This window comes from Petaurus breviceps, unplaced genomic scaffold, assembly GCF_028583685.1.
Source record: "Petaurus breviceps papuanus isolate PSGF00001 unplaced genomic scaffold, PetGlider_PUasm1.0 207, whole genome shotgun sequence".
Lineage (NCBI taxonomy): Eukaryota > Metazoa > Chordata > Mammalia > Diprotodontia > Petauridae > Petaurus > Petaurus breviceps.
The window spans coordinates 30,288,107-30,313,709 of NW_027185850.1; the positions used below are offsets into that span (position 1 = coordinate 30,288,107).

At 47.1% G+C, this 25,603-nt stretch overlaps 2 protein-coding genes and 3 non-coding genes across 6 annotated transcripts in view; 3 read left to right on the forward strand and 2 right to left on the reverse strand.

The window, feature by feature from the left end:
- Window positions 1-25,603, reverse strand: part of LOC138165054 (small ribosomal subunit protein eS8) — a 230,036-nt gene that overhangs the window by 45,378 nt on the left and 159,055 nt on the right. The gene's annotated exons all lie outside the window — the stretch shown is intronic.
- LOC138164851 (armadillo-like helical domain containing protein 1) overlaps window positions 1-25,603 on the reverse strand; it is a 40,389-nt gene that overhangs the window by 12,518 nt on the left and 2,268 nt on the right. Inside the window, exons 2-5 of the mRNA XM_069092771.1 lie at window positions 24,676-24,744; window positions 24,059-24,225; window positions 23,566-23,762; window positions 12,972-13,056 (exon numbers count right to left, since the gene is read on the reverse strand). Coding sequence (XP_068948872.1) covers window positions 12,972-13,056; window positions 23,566-23,762; window positions 24,059-24,225; window positions 24,676-24,744 — 518 coding nt within the window. The remainder of the gene's footprint in view (window positions 1-12,971; window positions 13,057-23,565; window positions 23,763-24,058; window positions 24,226-24,675; window positions 24,745-25,603) is intronic.
- On the forward strand, window positions 1,246-1,362 carry LOC138165119 (U5 spliceosomal RNA). The gene has a single exon (XR_011169274.1). It is a non-coding gene; the product is annotated as a U5 spliceosomal RNA (small nuclear RNA).
- LOC138165115 (U5 spliceosomal RNA) lies at window positions 3,671-3,786 on the forward strand. Its single transcript, XR_011169270.1, has one exon. It is a non-coding gene; the product is annotated as a U5 spliceosomal RNA (small nuclear RNA).
- Window positions 4,785-4,902, forward strand: LOC138165105 (U5 spliceosomal RNA). The gene has a single exon (XR_011169261.1). It is a non-coding gene; the product is annotated as a U5 spliceosomal RNA (small nuclear RNA).

The window sequence follows — 25,603 nt, forward strand, 5'->3', positions numbered from 1 at the left end:
TAAGAGAGCCATGCCTGCTTTGAAGGAAGGAGACAAGCACCTACTACGTGCTGGGGCACTGTGCTAAGCCCTTTACAAACAGCTCAGTTTGATGCTCACAGCAACCCTGCAGGTGGGTGCTATGGTTATCCCCCTTTTACAGATGAGGAAAGGTGCATTGGCGGGGGAGGGGGTGGGGAGGACAGAAGTAGAGTGACTTGCCCAGGAGGACCCTCTTCTGTCCCCAGGCACAGATCTCTAGCCACCGCGCCACCTGGTGGCCTCTAGACCCACGACACGGAGGGGAAAAAAGAGTTCACCTGCCCCCCCCCTAGAACAAACACAGACAGAGCCCCTCAGCACTGCCCGAGAGACATCCAGCGAAGCCCCCGAACGACCTTGTCAGCCAGTCCGTTCCTCTCCAGCCCGGCCTCTGCAGCGGCTCTTAGGGCAGCACGAGAGCTGGGTCCTGGGAGCTGCAGCTCCTCTGGCCTGGCGGGTTCTTGCCAGAGCTCCGACGACCTTCGTTTGCGGACGTTCGTGGGCCCGGATCCTTCTCAGAACAGTCCGTTCTTCTACAGCCCTTAAGACGCGTATTTTACAGCTGCGGAAACGGAGGCTGAGACCGGCTCAGGGCATTCCAACTCGGACGTGTCTGCGGGGGGCCCCGGAGCTCAACGTCTTGCTGCCTCCCTAGTGTTCTCTAAGCACTGGGAAGAACGTGTCCCAGGACCTGGAGGGAGGGAGGGGGAAGGGCGCTTGGTGAGGGCCGGTCTGAACGTAGCCTGTGCTGCCGGTGGCTTTCCGCGATGAAAAGGCTGCAGATGGGGCCCAGGGTTTGTAGGCAATTGTCGTCTTCCCCGGGCCTCGGTTTCCTCATCTGTGAAATGGGCAGATAGCAGTTGAGCTGAGTCTCTGGGGCCGATTCTGGACCGGCTGCCTTCGGACTGGGTGCCCTGGCCAGAACGCGCCCAAGGTGGAAAGGAGGGGAAAGTTGTTTGGTGCTGCTTTGCATACCCACAAGGCTGTGCGCCGGGGCGTCAACTGTCTGGGGGAGAGCACCCCTCTCCCTGACTTTCCCCTCCTTCTCCCCCCGATGCAGTGACGTTGGGGGTGCATTTACGAGGGTGGGAGAAGAGTCTTTATCCAGCGGAGCTGCTCCCCGAGGAGTCCCGGAAGAGAGGGAAGGTCCGCGGACAGCGATGGTCGCCGTCAGCTAAAGCTGCGGTGTTGGTCTTGGGGTGTGCGGGGCGGGAATTTTGGTTCATGCTCTGGTTTCTCTTCAGATCGTATAAATCTTTCGCCTTTTACTAAAGATTTCCGTGGAGAGAAACGCTTATGAGTCGTCAATTAATTTTTTTAAGGCTTCATGTTAATGAGGCTTGCATTCACGTTATGAAAAGCAGTTGTATTTCTCAATTTGTAAACGTTTTGTTGTAGCTATATTTCTCGGTTTTCTCTTGTTGCCTTTTCTTGTAAAGGCCCTTTTACTTGAAATTACGTTGACGTTTCGAGGGTTGGAGCAGCAAAAGTTTTTGAATTTTCTCATGTATCATGTTTGAGGCTAAGCAGAAAAGAAGACATCTAAGTTTTTTTCTGAGTACTCCCAGTTAGATTAGTTCCTTGACTTATTTGTTACATGGGACAGACACCGTTTGCTCCCCATTCAGGTCACCCTTTTCTGGACAGGTCCTGGATGATCCAAAGTCCTCTTTAAAGTATTTTCGCTAAGTCCACAGCATTTAACATTTCTGCATTTACTGTAATTTATGTGGATAGTGGGCAGCTGGCTGGTGGAGAGCCTGTGTTTTCTTCGTACTAATTGTTAGGCCAAAATTAGCACAAGCAAAGAGAATTGATCCATACTGTGTTTCATCTCAGCCTCAAAGGCTGCAGAGTGCACAGTCATCTGTGAACAGAAAATCATGCATCAACTCTCCCTCCATTTTAGTCTTGGCTTGTAGCCCTTTCAGGTTAAGTAGTTCACTTATCTTCGTAGCAGCTGACTGATGCTGTTTTTGTCTTCATTGAAGGCAACTTACATCATACTAAAAAAACATGGGAGCAAGGACACAGCCCTGCTTTTACTCCAGTGGTGATTGGGAAAGTAAAGAGCTTTGTTTATTATCCAGAACCTGGGCAAGTTGTCACGAAGCTGACATACAATACTGATCAACTGACGGTATCAAAGGCCTTGGTCAGATTGAAGAACATTGTATACAGACCTCTCTTCTGCCCCTGGCATTTGTCCTGGAATTGTCAGGCAGGAAACACCGTATAGATCATTCTTTGGCCCTTTCTGAAGCCACACTGGCTCTCAGGTAGATGACCACATCCAGGTGAAGGGTCAGTCTATTAAGGGGAGAATCTGGCCAGCAAAGACTAAGAGAGGGACAAGCTCCCTCCCCCGCCCCTCACCTCCATTGTCATGGGACCATTTATTTCCTCACCTTTGTGAGATGGACGATGGAGGCATCCTAGATCTTTTGGGGAATAATCACCTCTTGCTATATAACCTAGAAGATTTCAGTCAGCTTTCATGTGAGCAATGGACCCTCAGCCTTGTAAATTTCTCAGCTGGAAGAGAATGAGCACCAGGTGCTTTGTCCCAGGAGAGGAGCCTAATGGCATTCCAAACCTCTTTTTCAGTTGGAAGTTGGGCTACAGAGGAATTGACTTCAACCTGAGATATATGGTCAATGGCTTCAGTATTGGTTGATGATAGTCTGTTGAGAACACTATGGAAGTGTTCAGCCCATCTCTCCAGGATCTTGTCCTTATCACTAACCAATGTGGCTCCATTAGCACTGAATAGTTGAGATGCACCAGGTCTGTGGCCCATAAATAGCCTTCAGGGAGGGCATCATAAAAGTGCTTTGGATTGTTGCTATCAGCATGAAACTAAAGTTCACCTGCCTTCCTACTGAGCCAAGAATCCTGCATCTCTCTAAACTCTGCTTGCACTTTGCTTTTGATGGAGTTAAACACTACATTCTTAGAGATGCATGATCCTGCTGGTAGGTTCTACGGAGTTTCTAGTTTCTCATTTAGCAGCTTCTGAATTTCCCCATCATTTTCATCAAACCAATCCTGAGGTTTGTGAATGTTCTGGCCGGGATGAGTAAATGCGGTGCCGTCCACCACATCTCTGAAAGCTGCCTGTTCCTTTTCTGTCCCACTGTTGCCAACCATGTTGGCTCAGCTTTCCCTCCAAGTTAGCAACACACTGTTCCTGCTCTAATCTGCTGGCATTAAGCCTTCTGGTAGTAATCTTGCCTTTGAGCTGCCACTTTTGTTCATCTCTTCCTGGGGCCTCAGTTTCTTCATCTGTGAGATGGGGAGATAGTGGTTCAGTGGCTTCTTTAGGTCAGGACTGGCTGCCTCCTGACTCCGGACCCGCCCAAGGTGGGGAGGAGTGGAAAATTGGTTAGTGCTACTTTGCATACCCACAAGACTTCGCGCCACAGAGAGAACTCCCGAGGAGATCACTCCTCTCCCTGACTTTCCCATCTTTCTCCCTCCAGTGCAGCAACATTGGAAGTATATTTTTTTTTGGTGGGAGAGTCTTTGTTGATCCGACCAGTTCCCTAAGAAGTCCTAGAAGGGAGGGAAGCTCCTGGGACAGTATTAGTCACCATCAGCTAAAGCCAGAGTGTTGGTTGTGGGCTGGGTGGGGCGGGGGTTGTGAAGTATACTCTGGTTTCTCTTCAGATCGTATAAATCTTTCGCCTTTTACTAAAGATTTCCGTGGAGAGGAACAATTATGAGTTATTAGCTAATTTTTTGAAGCCTCATTAATTTGAGGCTTACCTTCCTGTCAAGAAAAAAAAGAACACTTTGCAGGTTTTGCAACCAGTTGTCCCCTTAGTTTTTTGTCATAGGTGGGTTTGTCTGCTTTCTAGCAAGTATTTAAGGGCAAAAAGACCTCTGGTTCTAGAAGTAGCTGGGAATAGAAATTTTCTGAGACAACAGAGCAATACTGTTTTTTTTGCTTGCGCTGCTTTTCACTTTTAATGGAAGTTAAATGCTGTATTGTTACAGACAGTCCTGCTAGTAGCCTCTAAAGAGTTTCTAGTTCTGCAAAAAAAAAAAAAGTTTCTAGTTTTTTGTTTAGCAGCTTCTGAATTTCCCCATCATTTTCATCATTTTATCATCAAACCAATCCTGAGGTTTGTGAATGTTCTGGCAGGGATGAGTAAATGTAATGCCACCAAATCTCTGAAAAGTGCTCCTTTTCTGTCCCACTCTTGCCAACTCAGCTTTCCCTCCAAGTTAGCAATACAATGTTCCTGCTCTAATCTGCTGACATTAAGCCTTCTGGTAGTAATCTTGTCTTTGAGCTGCCACTTTTAAAATTTTTATTTTATTATTATTATTGCTTTTTGGAGGGCAGTTGGGGTTAAGTGACTTGCCCAAGGTCACACGGCTAGGTTTTGTGTGTGTATGTGTGTCTGAGGTCATATTTGAACTCAGGTCCTCCTGACTCTAGGGCCAGTGCTCTATTCACTGCAACACCTAGCCACCCTGACCTGCCACTTTTGTTAGTCTCTTCCTGGGGCCTCAGTTTCTTCATCTGTGAGATGGGGAGATAGTATCTTTATGTTGATTTCTGGACTGGCTGCCTCCTGACTCTGGACCCTCCCAAGGTGGGGAGGAGGGGAAAGTTGGAGGGTGTGAATCTTTGTCAGGGCCAAGTTGTGCCTGAGAAGTCCCAGAAGAGAGGGAAGCTCCCAGGACAGTATTCTTCACCATCAGCTAAAGCTAGGCTGTTGGTGTTGGGCTGGGCAGGGCGGGAAGTTCAAAGTATGTTCTGGTTTCTTTTCAGATTGAATAAATCTTTCGCCTTTTACTAAAGATTTCCGTGGAGAGAAACGACTACGAGTTATTAACTAATTTTCTTAAGGCCTCCCTAGAATGAGGCCTGTGTCTTTGTTGGCAAAAGAAAATAAAGGAAACTCTCTTAGTTTTATGCTGACTTGTGGGGATTGTTTGTGCTCCGAATTTTGTATTGTTTTAGAGTGAATTTTACCAACAGTGGAAGGATTCAGGGTCAGAAGCAGAAATAACCCTTCTAGGCAGTGAAGCTTTTGTAATGTTAATAAAATTTAATATCTTCTTCACCCATTAATAGACCTCAAGTGCAACCCAATAAGGAAGTTTGCCTGGAGGAGAGCTTTCACACGTTGTGCTAATTTCTAATTAGGCACTGAGTCAGGAGGGCTGTGGCTCTGAGCAGTGTGTGTACATACTCTGAATTGGTATTTGGCTTTGGGGGGCTCACTTATGAGAAAAGTCTTGTGTTTCCCTGACCGATATTCTGAGCAGTTGGATGTTCAGAACTCCCCTCCTGCTCAGATGTAAAGGCTCCCTTGATCTAGGGATGTATGTAAAGGGCTCTCAGAACCCTGTTGATCTTTATTTCTCTGTTTGGATTTTCTCTGAAGTTTAGGGTGCTGACTTTCCACCTCAACTAATCGTTTTAATCTGTAACTGGATTTGGTTTACCTACAGGGCCTATTTATTTCCTTCCTCAGGAGGCTAGGTGGCACCATATTGCACAGAGCACTGGGCTTGAAGTCAGAAAGACTCATGTTCCTGGGTTCAAATCTCGCCTCAGCCACTTACTAGCTGTGTGACCCTGAACAAGTCACTTAACCCTGTTTGCTTCTACTCCAATATCTTTGCCAAGAAATCCCCAAATGGGGTCATGGAGAGTCAGACTCAATAGTAATAGTTTCCTCAAAGAATATAGGAGATGATGACTCTGTTTAACTAAGTTTGCTTAACTTTTATGACATTGAAGGAAGCATGGGATTATGATTTTCTTGTGATACTCATGGCCAGCACTCATTTGTTTCCTGCTGCAAGTTTAAGTCCCCTGGTTTACAGCCACTGATGTTTACTCAGATTGATTTGGCAGGAGCCACAGAGGAATGGTATGGGTCCCACTGAGGTGCTGCACCTTGAGTATGGTTAGCACCAAAGGCGAGAGTGTACAAAGTTAGCCACTGGGACAGAGTCAGTCTGAGCGACCCCCATGTTTCAACCTCCCTCAGCCTCTGGGTAAGGGGCTCCGCCAGCCGGGGCCTATCACCAGCAGCTAGAGGTTCTGGTTCCATTCCAACTGCTTGATGCCTTGGGGTGCCAATGAATTCCTTTTGTCTTATTTCCTGAATTTGCCTTTAATTTCAGGGTGAGGCCCAAACCGGGATTTCCCTTTAACCACAGCCAGGAGGCTGGTGTCACTGGATCCCAGAGTAGGATTTGGGCTGGCTGGAAAGGTAGGAAGGGACCAGGTGATGGAGGGCTTTATATTGGATCCTTGGCATTAAGAGGGAACCACTGGTGCTCATTGATGGGGGCCAGGAGGTGGGGTGAACTTGTCAGACCTACGCTGTAGCAAAGTCACCCTGGCCAGAGAGGGAAGGTGTAGTGGGGAGACGCTTGGGGCAAGGACGATGGATTTGATACCAAGATAATGAGAAGGTTTGGAAAAGCTTTTGTGGGAGGTGAAATAAGGAATTAGGGAGGAATAAAAAGACTGCCTTGCTGCAGTGAGGGCCCAGTGGAGGGTGGATGACACGAATCTGTAATCTATCTAACATGCATGGTTATGAGACTTCCAGTCCCAGCAGCAGGTAAGTAGGAGCAGAGGAGGTGCCAAGAGAGGTGGGCCAGGGGGTGAGGGATTTGAAAGCAGAGGGCAGTGTCAGGTGAAATGGCTAACTGGGGGAGCACAACTGGGAAGGCGGAAGAGCAGTCAGAACTGATGGCCTGAGAAAGCGCTGAGGGCTGCGATGACTGGATGTCCCCAGCGGGATGGTGTGCAGGACCCCTACGTCCATGCTCCACGGCAGGGAGGCACCAATGAGCTTGGACCCTGGCAGGAAGTGTTCAGAGAAGGGGTGGGGCAGGAGAAAGGGCTATCAGGGCTGAGGGAAGAGGTGGCCTGCTAGGGAGATGTGGGCCTTCCAAGACTGAGTGACTTGCCCAAATTTAGATAAGTGACCGACTGATTCAAACGAAGGCCTTCTGATTCTGGACCATTTCCCATAGTTTCTTTTGGTTCCTTTTATTTTTTTTCTTAATTCTTTTTAGAATTCTGAATTTAACAAAACATATAAAAACAGGCATTTCCATATGCAAAGCAACACTCAAAAAGAGGACTGCTAATTTGCTTTTCTTTTTAAATCCACGTGGCCCAGTTTCTGGGACGGCCCTAGGACTTTCTTGTTTTCTAAGTGGAGGTGGAATGACTGATGATTGGCTGAGAGAATGATGAGCAGACATTAAGTGGCGAGGTTGTGGGAGGACCTGGGGGAGGGAGGGTGTTACAAGAGGCAAGTGTGGGTGTCTTCAGGGGATCCCAGAGCTGCTGATGGGTAGAAGAAACTGCACCCCCCATTCATTGGAAAAGACCCTGATATTGGGAAAGACTGAAGGCAAAAGGAAAAAGAGACAGCAGAGGATGAGATGGATGGACAGTGTCATGGAAACAATCCTTGGACAGACTGGGAGATAGTGGAGGAGAGAAGGGCCTGTGTGCTGTGGTCCATGGGGTCACAAAGAATTAGACATGACCGAGCCACTGAATACCAATAACAACAAACATTGTCTGCAGCCCCTGAGATGAAGAAGATCCTTCCTTTCCTCTTCCTTTGAGCTCAGTCAGATTTTAATTTTAAATGTTATTTATTTATTTTGCTTTTTAGAGGGCAATTGGGGTTAAGTGACTTGCCCAAGGTCACATGACTAGTTTTTGTGTTGTGTCAGACTTTTTGTCTCCCTCTCTTCACCATTGAGTCTGTTCAGATGTGTGATGTGTGTAACTTTCCTGACTTCTTTTTACTATCTGTTTGGGTAAATGGGTTTGCTCCCTATTCACAATTCAAGATAATCTTTTGTTTAACCAGTGTTTGGGGGGGAGGGGAAGAGGGAGCTAAGCTGCTGGTATTAGGTTAACTATTACCTTCCTCTTGAGAGGATCAGGGGAAATACCTTTTTTTTTTTTTTAAATCTGTTTTACTGGGGCAACTAGGTGTCCCAGTGAATAGAGCACCTGCCCTGGAGTCAGGAGGACCTGAGTTCAAATTTGGTCTCAGACACTTAACACACACACACACACACACACACTAGCTGTGTGACCTTGGGCAAGTCACTTAACCCCAACTGCCCCTCCAAAAAGCAAAAAAAAAATCTGTTTCCCTTGAAGACTTTCAGATATTTGACCTCCCTGCCTTTAAATCCCATTTGAAATCCCACCTTCTATAGGAAGTCTCCCCCAACCCCTCTTAATTCCAGCACCTCCCCTCTTAGTTATTTCCTATTTATCCTATACAACCTGCCTAGTACATACTTGTTTCCGTGTTGTCTCCCCCATTGACTCCTTGAGGGCAGGGAGGGTCTTTTGCCTCTTTTTGTATCTCCAGTGCCTGGCACGGAGTAGACACTTAATGAGTGTTTATTGATTGGTGTGGAGTTACAGCCCTTTAGGAGACAGGCTAGGGAAACGTCAAGACCCCAGTGTCAGACCTGCTCCTGTTCCTCTCATGGTCTGCCATGGGGAGGGGGGGCTGGGTCCCAGGAACTGGGCTGCCTTTCACCATCTGATTCAACTTTCAGAGCTGTCCTCCTCGTCTATTCTTCCTTCTGTTCTTTTTGGGGCATTTAAAAAAAGACATTTCAATAACTTTCTCTCTCTCTCCCTCTCCCTATTCTACTTCTCCCTCCCACCCCACCCCCAAGTTAAAGAAGAAAAACAAAACCCTGGTAACAAATGTGCATAGTCAGGCACAATACATTCCCACATTAACTGGCTATGTCCAAAAACGTGTGTCTCATCCTGCAATGTGAAACGATCACTTCGGAAATATTCCTTGCTCATGAGTAGGCTGAGTCAACATAACGCAAATGACAATACTACGACCTAAGTTAATTTACTTCTTCAGTGTCACACCAATCAAACTACCAAAAGATTGCTTATAGAAAAATAACAAAGCTATTTCCCTCCCTCCCTCTCCTTTCTCTTTCTCTCTCTCCCCTTCTCTGTCTCTCCTCTCTCTGTCTCTATCTCTTCCTCTCTCTGTCTCACATCTCTCTCCTTCTTTCCCCCTACCCCCAACATGCATAGCATGAACAGATTACTGGATGATGGTGGAGAAGAAGCTGTACAATGTCCCCAAAGAGGTCAGATAGCTGATGGACAGCCAGTAAAAGGCAACAGAGAGCAACTGAGTCACCAGAAAACCACGGAAGGTGCCTGGGAGAGGTGACCTGAAAGAAGATGGAGATGGGAGGCCTGGCAGAGGTGCTGTGATGAGGACTGGGCTCTGCAGTGTCCGAGATACAAGTAGCTTTGCTCTGTGTAGGCCTGGGCTACGTGTGAACCTTCCATATAGTTCTCTACGACATGCAATCTTTGTACTGTCCCAGGCTGGAGGAGTGTTAACGTGTGGGCCTGCCTCTTTCCCTGTCACATTATAGGACATTTTTTTTTCACATGTCCTTTGCTGTGAACTAGGGCGTTCTCTGGGTGGGCCAACAAAAGCAAACACCTTCGGTGGCCCATGTGTGAAGGGGACCCACAGTACAAGGGATCTTTAAGAGAAAACCAGGGGAGACCCTGTGTCCTCATTACAGAGGAAACCAAGTGAGAAACTAGATCTCAGCAATGTCATTTTCATGGAGGCCTGAAACTCAGAACTGGAAGGGCCCTCAGAACCCAGAGCAGGGACAAAATGGTCCCTGAGCCTGACCTTAGGCTGCACTGTTGCTGACAGAGGGGAGGACATTTTAGCTATCATCTTAGGATAGCCCATTCTGGCCTGTTGGCAGCTGCCTCAGGAAATGCTGTTAGAAGGTGTTAGGGAAGGAAAAGAGAGAGAAAAGGGCCCTCTCAGCTCTGCAAGCACCAGGGGAGGTGTCTGTCCTACAGGTATAATATTTGGTATGGAATGTGCCCCTTTTTGCATTTTATTTAATTTCAGTACCTCACTGGGAAACAAGTCAGGGACATTGAGACTGGACCAAAAATCTCAGTGCACCCCACAGATGATGGTCCTACATTCTTACCTGGAATGATGCCATAGGCTTGCCACGACACTTCTGAATATTTGGGCCAGAGCTATGCCTCCCTATTGATGGGCTTTGGGGTCTCTGATGGTGGTTTCAGATGCTCATAACAATGGCAGAGAGGGGATGGGGGGGGGGGAGGCCAAGAGATGACCACCCAGTAGTGGGCCCTCGGGATCTGTGCTCAGCCTGGTCCGAGTTCACTTTTTTTTTTTTTTAAGTGCAGAACTTGGATAAAGGCATGGCTGGATAACAGCTCATCACACCACAGAGTGATACAAGCTGGGAAGGATAGAGTTCACACACTGGTGAACGGCATCAGAGTCCCAAAAAATCCAGGTGGAGCGAAGAAGATGAAACACCATAGGTCTAAATGTGAAATTTTATGTGTGCGCTCAAGGCAAGCGAGAGCAATCTTCAAGTGTCTGAGGGGGGGCTATACAGGTCCCAGCTAGAAATAATAATGACAACATACACTTTTTTTTTTTGCTTTTTGGAGGGGGAAGGCAGGGCAATTGGGATTAAGTGACTTGCCCAAGGTCACGAAGTGTTAAGTGTCTGAGGCCAGATTTGAAGTCAGCTCCTCCTGACTCCAGGGCCGGCGCTCTACTCACTGCACCACCTGGCTGCCCCTGACAACTTCTATCTTGCAGCCTTTCACTGAGGATCAAATGAGATGATGTTTGGGAAGCCTGGCACATAGTAGGCGCTTAATGTACGCTTATTCCCATTCCCATCCAGGAAGCCATTTCTGATCCCTCTACTTATCAGGGGTCTCTCCCACTCTTTGAAAATTATTGGATGGACTCCATTGTGGAGGGTGAGGGTGGTGACGAGGATGTTGTAGAAAAGATCTAGTGAGTACTGAGTATTTGGAGGGAGGCATTGAAGATGCCCCTGCAGTTGTCAAATGGGGAGACAGAGATAGGGAAGTCTGGAGAGAGGCAGGTTTAGGGGAAAAGAGAATGAATTCTGTTCTGAACATTGCAGAGAGCAGAACTAAGGCAAAGGAGGGAATCTGCAGAGAGGTAGACTGAGGCTTGATGGAAGATCTCCTCTAGGCCATTTCCTGGCTTGGTCCTGATCCTTCCTGGCATCGCTCTACCTCCTAATTTCACGCCGTTACCCCCACATTCAATTAGCCACTGCACCCTATTGATTCTTAGGTCACAGTGTTTCTTTCATTATGTCATCCCCAGCTCAAGAATTTTCTTTTTTTTTTTAATGTATTTTTAAGCAATCGGGGTTAAGTAACTTGCTCAAGGTTACACGGCCAGTTATTTCTGGGTGTGGTGCTGAGTGTCTGAGCCCGGGATTTGATCTCCAGGTCGTCCCAACACTGGAGCTGGTACTCTTACTCGCTGAGCCACCTGGCCGCCCCCAGCTCAAGAATTTTCAATGGCTCTCTATTACCTACAGGATAAAGTAAAATCTCCTTACCTTGCAATTTGGAGCCCTTTGCAATCTGGCCTCAACTTACCTTTGCAAGCATAACCCCTCTTACCTAATTTTGGGCATGCTACCCTCTGGATCAGCATCATGTTCGATATTTCTTAAAAATACATTTCTAGGGACAGTGAATAGAGTACTGACCCTAGAGTCAGGAGGACCTGAGTTCAAATCCAGCCTCAGACACTTGACACTTACTAGCCATGTGATCTTGGGCAAGTCTCTTAACCCCAACTGCTCTGCCTTCCCTCCTCCAACACACACACACATACACATGTATGTGTGTATTTCTATTGCTATCTTTTGTGTTCTTTTCCTTTTTAAAATAACTCTTTTTTGGGGCGGCCAGGTAGCACAGCGAGTAAGAGTACCGGCCCCAGTGTCAGGATGACCTGGGGATTGAATCCGGGCTCAGACACTTAGCACCCACCCAGAAACACCTGGCCATGTAACCTTGAGCAAGTTACTTATCCCCGATTGCTTAAAAAAAATAATAATTCTTTTTCAATTACCAAGCATTTTTTTCTTCCACTTCCCTCCACCCACTGAAAAAAAGAAAGAAAAAGAAATACAGAACCCTTGTACCATATAAGTATAGTCAGACAAAATAAATTTCCACGTTGTACATACATATCCCAAAATTCAGCATTATACTTTCCCACCTCCCTACCTTTGCTCATGCCATTCTCTTGACATGAAATGCCCTCCCTTGCCTTACTTTGCCTGTTGAAATTTCACTCATCCTTTGTTCAAATACCTTTGTGAAACCTTCCCTGATTACCAGACTGGACTTGCTCACCCTCCTCTGGCCTCTTGAGCCCTGCCCAGTGTTTGTGCCTTCTGTGACACTGGTCTCAAGCAGGGGCCTTGCCTCGTGCTAGGACCCTTAGGGGGCCCTGCCCTGCTGGAAGAGAGCCATCATCCTGAGCTAACCTGGGATGTTGGGCTTTTTGTAATGGGCTAGGCAGGTGTGGGCTAGAACCCAGAGTCAGAGGCTGGGGGAAGGTGAAGGGGAGCATCTGAGAGCAAGGGGAATGGCCCTTCCTCGATCCTGAGGATCCCTGGATGAAGCCAATTGTCGGGAGGGTGGGTGGTGACAGGTGCCTCTGCCATACCTGGGACAGGCAGGTGGGGGAGCTGGATCTCCTTTCTCTTTCCCTTCCCTTGAACTTAACCTCTCCCTGCTTCAGTCCATCAGTTGAGCCCTGGGAAGGAGCTGCCCAGGTGCCTGGCTTCCTTCAGGGATCTTGGGGAGCAAGGAAGGGCCGTTCTCTATGCCCTCCCTTCCTCAGGTCCTCCCATACCCTCCTCCACCTGCTGAGCATTCCCAGGTTAGCTCTGAGCAATGGATCCCCTTCCAGCAGGGAGTCCCCAGCCCTTGCTGCCCCCCCGCCTCTATCCCTCCAGCCTGCTTTCAGTGACCCCCCACCAGATTGCAAGAGGACCCACGCAGGCGGGCAATGCCCTCCTACCTTCATACTGGACTTCCAGGTGCATAGTGCGCAGCACCCCCAGTAGAGAGTCCACGATGGTGGGGTGTACCGTCCCCATCATGGCCTGAAGGGACACAGAACAAGACAAAAGGGAGACCCTTTGGGCGCTGATACATCCCACAGATGGATGTAGGTAGGACAACAGGCCTGAAGCTGGGAATCTAAGCCTCAGACCTCTTACAAGCAGTGTGCCATCTGGGACAAGTCTTTGTGCCTCAGTTCCCTCATCTGTTATATGAGAGGAACAATGAAAGTAAGACCTCCCTCACATGGTCATGAGAAAAGTGTAAGAATCTTAGCCTTCCCTGAGTGACTAAAGAACTCTTAGGTGGGGTGCCAAAGTGGTGCAGTGACTAGAGAACTGGCACTGGAGTCAGGAGGACCTGAGTTCAAATATGACCTCAGACACTTAACTAGCCGTGTGGCCTTGGGCAAATCACTCAACCCCAATTGCCTTGCAAATTGCCCAGCATAAAAAAAAAAAAGAGTCCTTAGATTTTGGTTTCTTTTTCTGAGCGTGGATCAGAGACTTAAACACTCCACAGTGCCTGCTTCAGCCACCTGGGAAGCCGCCCACTCTGCTGGATGTCTTCACATGCTTGGGGTAGACACCCCTCTAACTCACTGATGGGTGTGAGGCCTCTGGGTTACCCTCACTGGCTTATCCATCTGTTGAGATGGTTTTACTGGGGTGTGGCCACTGCCCATGCTACAGCTTCCTGGAGCCACAGGTGAGAGAGCTGAGTGTCAGAGGGACCCCAAAGGTGGTCAAGCAGCCCTAAAAAGGGCTCAGCAAGTCCCCACACCAGAAGGGCTAGTCCTCCTGACTATCCCATGTACCCCAACAATCCTAACAATCATACTGCCATGCAAAGGGACAAGGGTCACGCCTGAGGTCCAGATCCCCAATATCACGGACTGGCCTCAACTTACCCAGGTTCAAAAGCTCTCCCTCCATCAGTGCCAGGTTTGAAGGGGGCACCTACCTGACTCTGAGGTGGTAACAAGCACGCCTGCCCTGCTGCAGTCCCATAGTAGGGGGACTCAAAGTCACATCTATGTGGGGGCTGGCATCCAGACTGGCCTTGGAGGTCAGGACAGCCCCACGGACCTTTCCCATCTCTGGCTAGTTCAAGTCCTGGCTGGAGGTGGCCAGTTGAAAAAAATCAGGGTATTATTCAGCCTGGTGGTGGCTTTGGAGGAGCAGGGACTTCTGGAATATTTCCTAGCTACTGTGTAGGACAGGGGTGGGAGGCAGTGGTCCAGCCCTTCTGTCACATTCCAGGAAGCACCAAACCAGACTCCCATAACTCAGGGCCCAGGGCCCAAAGAACAGGGTCAGTCTTGGGGCCAACCCTCCCAGAAGGGTCAGTTTTTCTCTGCGGCTCACTGCCCCCAGCCAGGAAGACTCTGGAAAACCTCTGAATGTATATATATGTATACACACACACACACAGTATGAGTTATGCCTAGTGTAGCAGCAAGCACCCCAAGCGTCCTCAGGGTGGCTGCCCATACAGGTTCTTGGATCTGCTTTGTTAAAGGAAAGCAACTCAAAATGGGTTAACAAACTTACTTTAATCAGTCAGACATATATCGTTTACCTTGTTCAGGGGAAAAGGTCAGCACCCCGAACTTCAAAGTATACAGGAAGAATTATCAAGACAGAAACAGATCAAGTAGACAGATTTCCAAACTGTCCAACCATTACATCCATACCCAGTCAACATCTGGGTTTCCACATCTGGGTTTTTCAAAGGGGTGGGCCCTGGACAACGGCTTCCCAGAATCTATATCAAATCACAGAACACTTCTCAAAGTGAGCCTCCAAAACAAAGCCTCACATCAGGGCTTATATAGCCTTCTCCTGGCTCAGAGAATGTAACAACCTTATTGACCCACTGGCCAATCAAAAAGTATTTACTGAAAAACAAGCCTCCCACCCCAGGCTTCAGGTGCACTTTAGCCTAGGGGCAGGGAAGATCTTCCAAATTTATATTCCCATTACACCTAGTGGCCCCTAACACAAAGGAGGAGGGATCCCTTCACAAGGGCCACATGTCGTGTCCATGGGCAATTCTCTGAGCTGTCATGGAGATGCTCTTCCCCACAGAAGGCCCTGATGGGGTACCTGGGGTCTAGGTCAATTTGTGAAACCAGCTTGTGAAACCAGTCTGTGAAATTGTAACTCAATTTGTATTGTAAAATTGTTATCTGTAAAATTCCTTTCCCAACCTCCGACTCTGCCCCTTCCCCCTATCAGCACTAGGCCTAGGCAACACCTTGGGAATCCTTTGTTCTTACTTAATCCCTCATGTCTCCTTTGGGCTTGGCCCAAATCTTATCTAAACTATCTATGAATTGAGGTCCCTTCCCTCCGGTCAGCCCAGACAATGGCAGCCTTACCCTTTAAAAGTAAAAGCATGTACCCCTCTCACTCGCAGGTCCCCTAAAGGACTCTTGCCCGCTGTAATGGCTTATTAATAAACTTTCTCAACTCTAACTCCAAGAAAGGCTGAGCTGAATTCTTTCCAGACTCCCTGTTGAACCTATCGGGATCCCGTTTCCCCCCCCCAACAGCCCCACCCTGTCCCTCCAGGAGGTGCAGGATGCCCTGTGCTTTGGGCTCTCTCCCCACCCCCAGGGCACATACTCTGGATCCCCTTCTCCCAGACCTCGGCTGCCTAAGGAATGGTGATGTGACCCTTCGCCCGCTTTCCACCACTTTATTGCACAATCCAAAGAGCCAACATGAGTAGAATGTTTTGCAGACCAGAAGGCACTTTCTCAATGCTGACTGCTAGCATTATTAGTTGTGTGGGCTCTGGCGATTTTTCCTGGCAGTGACCTGATCCTGAACAGCCATCACAACCCCTCCACTGCTACAGACCAATATGCCTGATTCACTCATTTGTTTTGATGCCTGTAAACTTTGTTGACTGAGCTCACTTAGGTTGGGGATGGCAAAGTACATAGAGCCCAGGAAGACCTGAGTTCAAATACAGTTTCAGACATTTAGTATCTGTCTGACCCTGGGCACTTCACTGCCTCAATTTTTTCAACTGTAAAATGGGCATGATAGCACCTACCTCCCAGAGCCAGCTGCAAATGAGATAAAATTTATAAAAGGCTTTGCAAGCCTTAAAGTGTCATATAAATACAAGCTATTATTATGATCATTCCCATGGCCTTGAGGGAAAGCCATGGAGAGCCATTTGACCCCATTCTTGGACCTTCACTGTTTCCCAGGCTCTGTTGAGAGCCTATGTAAGGGAGGTAGATGTGACATGGAATTGATGGGACCTCCCCTCCTCCCTCTCCCTTGCTCATCCAGTCTTTCTCTACCATGTCTCAGAAACTTTCTCCCCCTGGTTGACTCTACTTCTGGACTTCTCATGATGGAACTGCCCTCCACTCTTGTACTGGCTGGCTCCTCCCAGAGCCTCTATTTTAAGGGAAGGGCCCAGGCCAGACACGTCTTCATTCCTTATTCTCACTATTAACTATTATTATTTTTGCTTCTGTTTTCTTTGAAATGGAGAATGACTTTTTAAAATCACAGAACAAAAATGATGAAGAAAGTTGGTACCCAAGATAAGGAAGGGGAGACAACAGAGGTATGACCTTGTCCCCAGGCCCAGATGAGTGACATCCAATGGTGCTGAAAGAATGGGCTGATGGAAGCGCTTCATCCCTGTGTGATAGTAATGGAATATAAGGATCCCCCTGTATTGGCTTGGTTTTCAAATTGATTGTGTTAAAACCCAGAGCTTGTTAATCCCACCTATGGGATGGACTTGTTGACTTGAAAAGAGAGACACAAACTGGGAGGAGCTGGTGACTTAGATTTGGAGAGACAAGAGAGAGGCAGAAGAACTTTTTGGAAGCAGCACCCTCGTGGAGGCAGAGAGAGACTGAGAGGATTGCTGAGGGCCACTTTGAATCGCCCTGGACTTTTGAGACCTGCCCCGGGAGCTGCCAACGACTGAGGAGACATGGCTGTTTTGCTGGTACTTTGTCTGTCTGTTTTGATGTTGTTTTGCCAGATTTGTCCACTGGTGAAAGACAGTCCTGTTGTTGAAGAAGTCCTGGAACCTGGCTACTGGTTAAGAGCTCCTGAGACTGTCCTGCAGACAGAGAGTGAATGCTGTCCACTGGTGGAGGGCAGTGCTGTTGTTGCAGGGGTCTGGGAACCTTTCTGTTGGTTCAGAAGCCCTGAAGAAGGATTTTCTTGCTGTATGTTTACAGAAATCCTGGGAGAGGGTTTTGCTAATGTTTTCAGGGGTTCTAGGACTGTTCTGCAGACAGGATGAATTAATGAAGAGACTGGCAAAGTATCTTGTAGCCTTGCTAAGCCTTGTCTCCCCAGGAACTAAGATTGCTGAGAACTTGCCTCCTGTCAAGATGAAGAAAAGACCTCCATTTGGGTATTAAGTGCTGTGCTTAAACTTGTAACTCTGGGGTAGATTCAATTGTGATCCAGGGGTGGGAAACTTTTGACCTTTTTGTGTTCTATGGTTGAACAAATGAATGTACTTTACTTAGATTGGAAACTAATCTCCATTTGAGAAGAGGAGCTTTGTGGTGGACTAAATGAAGGTACAGCCTAGGAGTGGAGTAGTATTTAGAAGAGGGACTTTGTAATTGATTGAATGAATGGAAGGTCCTGGGGTGGGGTAGTACTTGGAGATTATTTAATCACACTTAGTAAATGCTGTATTTTGAATGATGTCATGTTTTGACCTTCTCTGTTCTTAATTTGTCACTTAATAAAATGGAGAGCACCTATGCTGGTATTTTGAACCTTGGGAAGTTGCCTTTCCTTGGCATTACATTACACCCTGGCAGGGATATTTGAAAGATCATGGAGATTAGAAGAGGTACCATCAGGCTGCAGAAGGGCAAAGGTTGTCCCAGTTCCAAAAAAGAAACAAGAGAGTTTGCAAACTTTAGATGAGTGAGCCTGTCAATTCCTAGGAAAATTCTAGAAAGTATCATTAAAGAGATGCCTCTTTTTTTGTGTCCCCAGCACTTAGCACAATCCTTGGCTGGGGAGAGTGTGACAAATTCCAGCTCCCAGTCAGAAAAAAAGCTTCCTTAACAATGAGAGCTGCCCAAGGTAGCCCTGGCTGTCTAGAGAGTTGGTGGGCTCCCCCTCCTTGGAGGTCTCTGGGCAGAGGCTGGATGAGCACCTGTTGGGTGTGTTGGGGTGGGATTCCTTTACTGTATAGATCAGAGGTCTCTTCAAATTGGATAATTCTGTGCTAAGCTGCATTCAATAAAACTGGGAATGTATGCCTTTCATCAACTTTTACCATTGTTTTGTGAAGTGACATCTGTTTGTTCCTAAAGTATTTCTATAAAATGTGATTTGTTTGTGCTGTACTTTGAGGACATCTATCAATTCTCTTCCTCTTTTTTGATGGAACGTTAATTTTTTATAGTCACCTTGAGGTGCCCATGCTTCATTAAGCATTGTTTGTATACCTAGATCCATTTCACTTTTCCAAAAATGTACATTAAGACTGGTATTGTAGAGGTGTTGTTTAGCACAGTAAGACCCCCAAATAGGGGATCGGCACTCCCTTCAAGCACCTGGCACACAGTAGGTACTTAATACTTGTTAAACATGTTCTCCCCATTAAGCTTTGACTTCAGGATGTCAATCAGTCTCTTAACATTTAAAGCCTCACTTTTCTCTTTTTCGACAAGATCACTATCTCCCAAGGATCCCCCTCTCCAAACTGGTCCCCCAGATCGATGTGGATTAGGATAGGTTTTTCACCTGAAAGGTGGCAAAGCTGTTCCTACAACTTAACTGAGCTTAGGGGCTAAGGTACCCAGTGGATGCAGCTTCCTGGTGGCCTTTGGCCATATTAACATAGGTTCCTGGTTGCCCGATGGCACATAAGTCCTACCCAGTGTGGAGTCGGGTCCCTTTAGACTTGGCAGATGCCGAAGGAGTCACCATATCCTGCCCTGTTGACCAGACATATTTCCATATGGAGACTGGGAGGCTGCATCTACTTACATAAAGTCCTAGGATGTCCCTGTTGAATGAGTCAATGAGTGAAAAAACACCAATTATGTGTTTACTATGTACAAAGCACCATCCTAAGAGCTGGAGATACAAACAGAAAACTAGAACAACCCCTCCCTTGAAGAAGCTCAAGTCAGGTGGAAAGATCCCATGATCCTCAGGGTGCTGCCACAAAGCAGAAGGCAATACATCTTTTTTAGTGTCTTTTCTACTGATAAAATCACATCATTTTCTGAAGTTGAACCATTTGACATTGGCAAGGACATTGGCGATGAGAACTTTTATTTTCTGAGTTTTAATAGCTATAGTTGCTGGGGAGACGGGAGGTGCTGCACATGCAGAAACACTTTCCATGATTCATCTTCTGAGGTTGATGGCTGTTGGTCTAGGGGGAGGGGGGGGAGGAGGGGGGAGGAGGGAGGGCTGCCTCTCCCAGGGCCCTTGAGCCTGCCTGCTTGTTGGTGGCAATCTGTCAGAAGTTAGTAAGGAAAGCGGGGCCCTGCTCCATGGTAAAGTCTCCCCTCCGTGATGACTGGAGGCAGCACCATGGTCTGGAGGGCACTGCCACCTCCAAGGCTCTTGGGCTCTCTCCATTACGGTTGCTATGAGGGGGATGCACATCTCTCAGTACTTCAGGTATTGGCTTGTGTGTCCCAAAGTGGCAGCTGAATAACTTTTCTAGGCTATGGCTAAGCAGACTTCTTTTTGTTTACTGCTGAATCTCATTTCTTTCCAACACTGAACCTACACTTATGGCCTTGTGCCTAATTTGTCAGAGACCAACACGCTGTAAGCATCCCTTTTGTCCATTAGTTCATTCTGGCCATCAGCTTCCAACTCAGAGCCTTCACCCCCTGTTCTTCCTTCTTGCACATTAAGAATTTTATACTCACTGAGTCCAGATGACATTGGAGAAAGATTCCAGGAGATGAGGGCCTGTTTAAGGTGTTTTCGGTGGGATCCTGTGATGTGAAACCATCTCATTGTTATTCACACGACGTTGTGGTATCAGTTCTCTCTTTGCCTTGAAAGCCATCTTTGGCTCCAATTCAGGAGCGACAGAAGGGAGTTTAAGGTTAGGCTAAGGCTAGGTTAAAGCTCCAGCGTCCTTGAGATGCCACATTTTATATCAGTTGGTCTTTATATTACCGTGTTGGTGATGAACTGTCAGTAGAGAACTGTTTTCCATGTGCACGTCAAACACAAACATTCTCTCGGTGTTTGGGGTCTGCTTTCTATATTTGCTATTGTGCCTAAGCTATGAGTGCAAAACTGAGTCAAAGGGCTGGTGAGAATCAATAAAAGTAACATGGCTTTGGGGTGGTTTGTTCAATAATCACCGAATCAATAATGACTTGCTCTTTATAACCCCAAGGTTTATTGGAACAACTTCTTTGCTCTTTTAACAATAGTTTATTTTCTTGTAAGTACATGTACTATTTTTTTGGGTGATACAAGCTATGAATGCTTTGTGCAAAAACATAAACACATAATTGGTCCGTATTTGTAGGGACATTGGCATTCACATTTTAAAAATGCTAAATATGTGATGCCTTGTATTAAGAAATCAGGCTTGTATCAGAGAGGAAGCTAGTAAAGTCTTATGCTAGTAATTCATAAATCATTAATAAATGCTTATTGAATGACTGACTAGTAATTCATGTGCCCCATGAGGCACTGAGTCAATAGTTACACATCTTGTATGGATCTGTTGCTTTCCAGTTTTACAGAGAAGGTAGACATTTCAGGCACCTGACGACATAATTTTTCTGAAATTCATTATTATAATGGTGGCAAGCTTCTTGTCTGATGTGTGGTCCAATTTGCCTTTTGTTGTATTGGGTTTCTTGCCATCATATGAGTGATTAGTAATTCCTCCCTGTTTGGGGGTCTTCTAATTTTTCTTTCTTTTCTTTATCTTTCTTTCTTTCTTTCTTTCTTTCTTTCTTTCTTTCTTTCTTTCTTTCTTTCTTTCTTTCTTTCTTTCTTTCTTTCTTTCTTTCTTTCCTTCCTTCCTTCCTTCCTTCCTTCCTTCCTTCCTTCCTTCCTTCCTTCTTTTTTGGAGGGCAATTGGGGTTAAGCAATTTGCCCAAGGTCACACAGCCTGTAAGTATTAAGTGTCTGAGACCGGATTTGAACTCAGGTCCTCCTGACTCCAGGGTCAGTGCTCTATTTACTGTGCCACCTAGCCACCCCTTCTTCTGATTTCTTTACTTCTCAAGCCTTTATAGTATGATTTTGGAATGGTATTGAATTGTTTATTTTGTTCTTTCCAGTGTTTTGACTCCTTGTATCACTTTAATTTTTGGTTTTCACTTCCAACTGCTAATTAAGGTTGTCAAGGATTTTTTGTATTTTATTTTCCAAGTTCCTTTCTTCATGTTTCTTTTTTTTGGCCTTTAGTTGGACAATACGGAGTGCAAATATTCCACCAAACATATCAGACAGCTACTGATGTCAGCCTCTACCTTCTTTTAGCATGCCTTCCATGTTTTTGTCATCTCTTTTGCCATCACGATGTTTGATTCCTTTTCTCAGAAGTATTTGTAGATTATCTCCATCTCTCCCAAGGTCCTCACTGGCCAATGGTCATGGCATGCAGGCTCTATTGTAGGCAGGTAGTGAAGTATTTCTACACTCAGTCAGTCAAAATCATTTGGAGACACTGGTACCATTTTTGTCACTCATTTTATTATCAGGTATAATTTCTAGAGTTTGCATTCAGTGATGGTTTTCAGCGACCTTGGGCTCCTGCGAACTTTTCCCTCCTTAGATTGTATTCACTCCTTGATTTTTCTCTTTTACTTCATTTAGTCCAGGTTTTTATTGTTCACTCACTCTTTGTGACCCCATTTGGGGTTTTCTTGCCAGAGATACTGGAGTGATTTGCTGTTTCCTTATCCAGATCACTTTATAAATGAGGAAACTGAGGCAAACAGGGTTAAGTAACTTGCCCAGGGTCACACAGCTAGTAAAAGTCTGAGGTTGGATTTGAACTCATGAAGATGAGGCTTCTTGACTCCAGGCCAGGCATTCTACTGTGCCACCTAGTTGCCCATAATCCAGGTTTAGGGGTAAAATTATTCTTTTTTATAAATTCTCTTGCACTGGTTTCTATTACATTGTTGTGTTCCTTGGAACTGAGATTGAGACTGGGGAAATGAACACTATCACTCTCCATGTTTCTGTTTATTAGTCTTAGATATGGATCCAGGAGGGAGCAGAACTAGAGGGAGACTTTCTTACATTTTTTGTATTTTAATTTCATGTCATTAAGTCTATGTGATTAAGGCACTGAATATCTGAATGTATGGGTGCCAATGGAAGAGGCCTAAGACAGTAAAATATCTCATATGATGAGAATAACAAACGAAAATTATAAAGAGTAAATTCATATTAAAATTTGTTGTTGAGTCATGTCTGACTTTCTTGGCAAAGATACTAGAAGGGTTTGGCATTTCCTTCTCCAGTGAAGTGACTTGCCCAGGGTCACACAGCTAGGAAGTGTCCAAGGCCAGATTAGAACTCATGAAGATGAGACTTCCAGACTCCAGGACCAGCGCTCTATGCACTGGGCTACCTAGCTGCCTCCATATTGAACTATTTGACCTAGACTATATTAGCTAATAATAATAATAGCTAATATTTATATGGTGATTTAAGGTTTGCAAGGCTCTTTCCAAGTATCATCTTGTGATGGAAACCTAGGAGAAAAGGGAAAGTGCCGAGTGTTAAGATGCCACATTAGGGATGGGGTACCACTGGAATGTGTTGAGGCTGTCAGCCTGGGATGCGAGGAGATTGGCTTGTGCTCAATTGTTACTGAAGAGGCGCTTGGGTAGAGTGCCACCTGGTGGCTACCATTGATACTGCAGGCCAGTTAATTCAACTGTCTCGTCCACCTTTTTACTTAGGTGATGGCACACACATACCAATATTCTAAGTGAAGATCGCATGATGTGTATTTTCTTAAGCCCCTCCCCACATGTAGATGTGGTCACATACATACGTATATATATATGTATATATACACATGTATATATACATATACGCACAAATATATACAAATATATACTCACATACATATATATATCACATTTTACACCATGTAATTGGGTCATATATATTTAGAACTTCTTGGGGGTCCACTAATCCAGCACTTCCTGCCCCTCCTCCTCTCCTTGCCTATTTTGTGGGTCACACACTGACACCCAGAGAGGTCAAGCGTCCAAGGTCACACCCAGACCTTCTGAGGACCCATAGACCTGCCTGCCCCCTTTCCCAGCTCCGTTTTGTATATGAGCAAATGGAAGCTAGTAGGGAGGAGGTGGCTTTTTCCAGGACCAGACGTCCAGTCTAGTGTCGTCCTCAACCACACCAAGCCACCTCCTTCCCCAGAAAGAGTCCTTGGTACTTCTGCTCTTTCACTCTGCCTCTGGATTCTCTTGTCGTCTCCCAGGCCCAGTGGGCCAGCGCAAGACCCTTGACTTACAGAACGTGGCAGCTGGCAGGCTACTTGGGGTGCATTCTCACCTGGGCTACCCTGAGTGTCTGAAGCGACAGTTGCTGGGCTTTGGGGGAGGCACACGGCATCAGAGCAATCAGGCCTTTGTACACCTGGTTCTGGTACTTGGGGTTCCCGTGGACTAACGTGTCCAGCAGGATCTGCACCTCCTTCTGGGTGTCTTCACACTTGGACTTGGCCATAAATTCTGCAATGGACCGCACGCCTGTGGGTGGGAAGAAGCACAAGCCTTGTGTGTCAGCAGCAAAGATGGATTCCCTGGGCTTTTCCTGGAAGCCCCTGGGGGAGCCGTGGCCCGAGGCTCCTGGGCTGGGACTGCCCTGGCCAGCTCAGAGCCACAGCCCAGGGCTCTTGGGCTGGGGCATCCATGGCAGTCCCTGGGGGAACAGTGGTCCAGGACTCCCAGGCTGGGGTGTCCTGGGGCAGCTGCCCATAGGCATTTGGGTGGCAGGCCGCACTCCCTTCTGGAGCTCACTCAGCAGTCGCCGTACACCTGCCTACCGTAGCTCTCACAGATGAGCTCCTTGTACTTCCGTCCACAGTTGGCAATCGTCTGGAGCAGTAGGACGGACTCCTTTTTGTCCTCTTCATTTATTTTCTCCAGCCCCAGGATTTCCAAAAGGGTTAAGACTCCTCCGACCTCAAGGAACTCCACAAGGTACCGATTACTGCCCGGACAGGTCACAAAGTACACACAAAAAAGAAAGTTGCCGACTTTTCAGCTGGGCACCTCTCCTGAAGGATGCCAAAGGACCCTTTTCTACTGGGAGATGGCCCTAACTGGGGGCCAGAGCCTGGTGCTGGAGCCGGAAGATTGGGGCTCAAATATCACCCTTGCCATTTACTGCCTGTGTGATCTTGGGCAAGTCCCTGCCTCTCTATGGGCCTTAGTTTCTTCTTCTGTAAAATGGGGTTGGGAGGGGGAAGGCAGGTTAACCTAGATGATCCTTCAGGGCTTTTAAGGCTGAACACCAGGGTGCTGGCCCAGCCCAGCTCTGCAGACCCTTGTCCCTGATCCCATTTGTGACATTTCAGGGACCTGGACTGAGCTTCCCAAACTTTTTGGCTCAGAATCAAAGGTTCCTCCCCTTGCCCTTCCAGATCCCCTCCAGACTCACCAGCTCACAGCAGAGAGGAAGATGCCAATGGACCTCAGCAGCTTATTTAAGCAGTCCCCAGTCATGTAGCTGGATGACTGGTTAAAGGAGGAATCTTGTGAGCACAATTGCTGGTCACCCCTAGGTAGGTTCACTGTGCTCCTCCCCCTCCCCCCCTAGATGCCCTGATGGCTTGGCTGCCAGCTGTGGGGGGCGGGGAAGCTAGAGCCTTCCTGCCAAGGACCAGCCTCCACCAGGGGGCTCTGTTGGAAGCTGCCAGGAAGTCTGGTCCTCACAGTGCTCGTTGAGGAGTCCTTGGAGGCCCAAAGGGAGCACACAATGCAAAGTACTTTGCAGCCGTCCTGGAAGGGCTTGTTGCTGGCCTCCTGCTGTTGCAAGGAAACACGTACTCTGTTTCCTTAGGGTGGGACAGAAAAGCTCTGGGTTGGGAACCAGAGTCTGAGTTCGAATCCTGGCTCTGTCACTTGCTAACTGATACCTTGGGCCATCAAATCAATCACCAAGCAATGATTAAATATTAGGATGTGCCTGGGACCACGCCAGGGTCTGGGGATATGGAGTCAAAGGAAGGAAATCTGCTCTTGATGAGTTTCCATTCTACGGAGGGAAATCCCTTCACTTCTCTTTCTTAACCTCAGTTTCCTTTTCTGTAAGATGACAGTTGGCCTCCATGGTCCTTTGCAGGGCAAGCCTAGTTTCCTGTACTCCTTCCTCTGCATCCAAAAGCACCTTATGAACTTTCCTTAACTTCAGTCTCCAATACGATTTTTTAAATGACCCTTTACAAAGAAGTCAGCAGTGAATGACCGGAAGAGAGCTGTGTGGGATGGGGGGGGAGGGGAGGCCAGCTAAGGATGCTCAGCTTCAGCTTTCCCAGAGAGCCACACATACAGTTCCGGAGGCTGAGAAATTGTGGAACAAGGTTTGG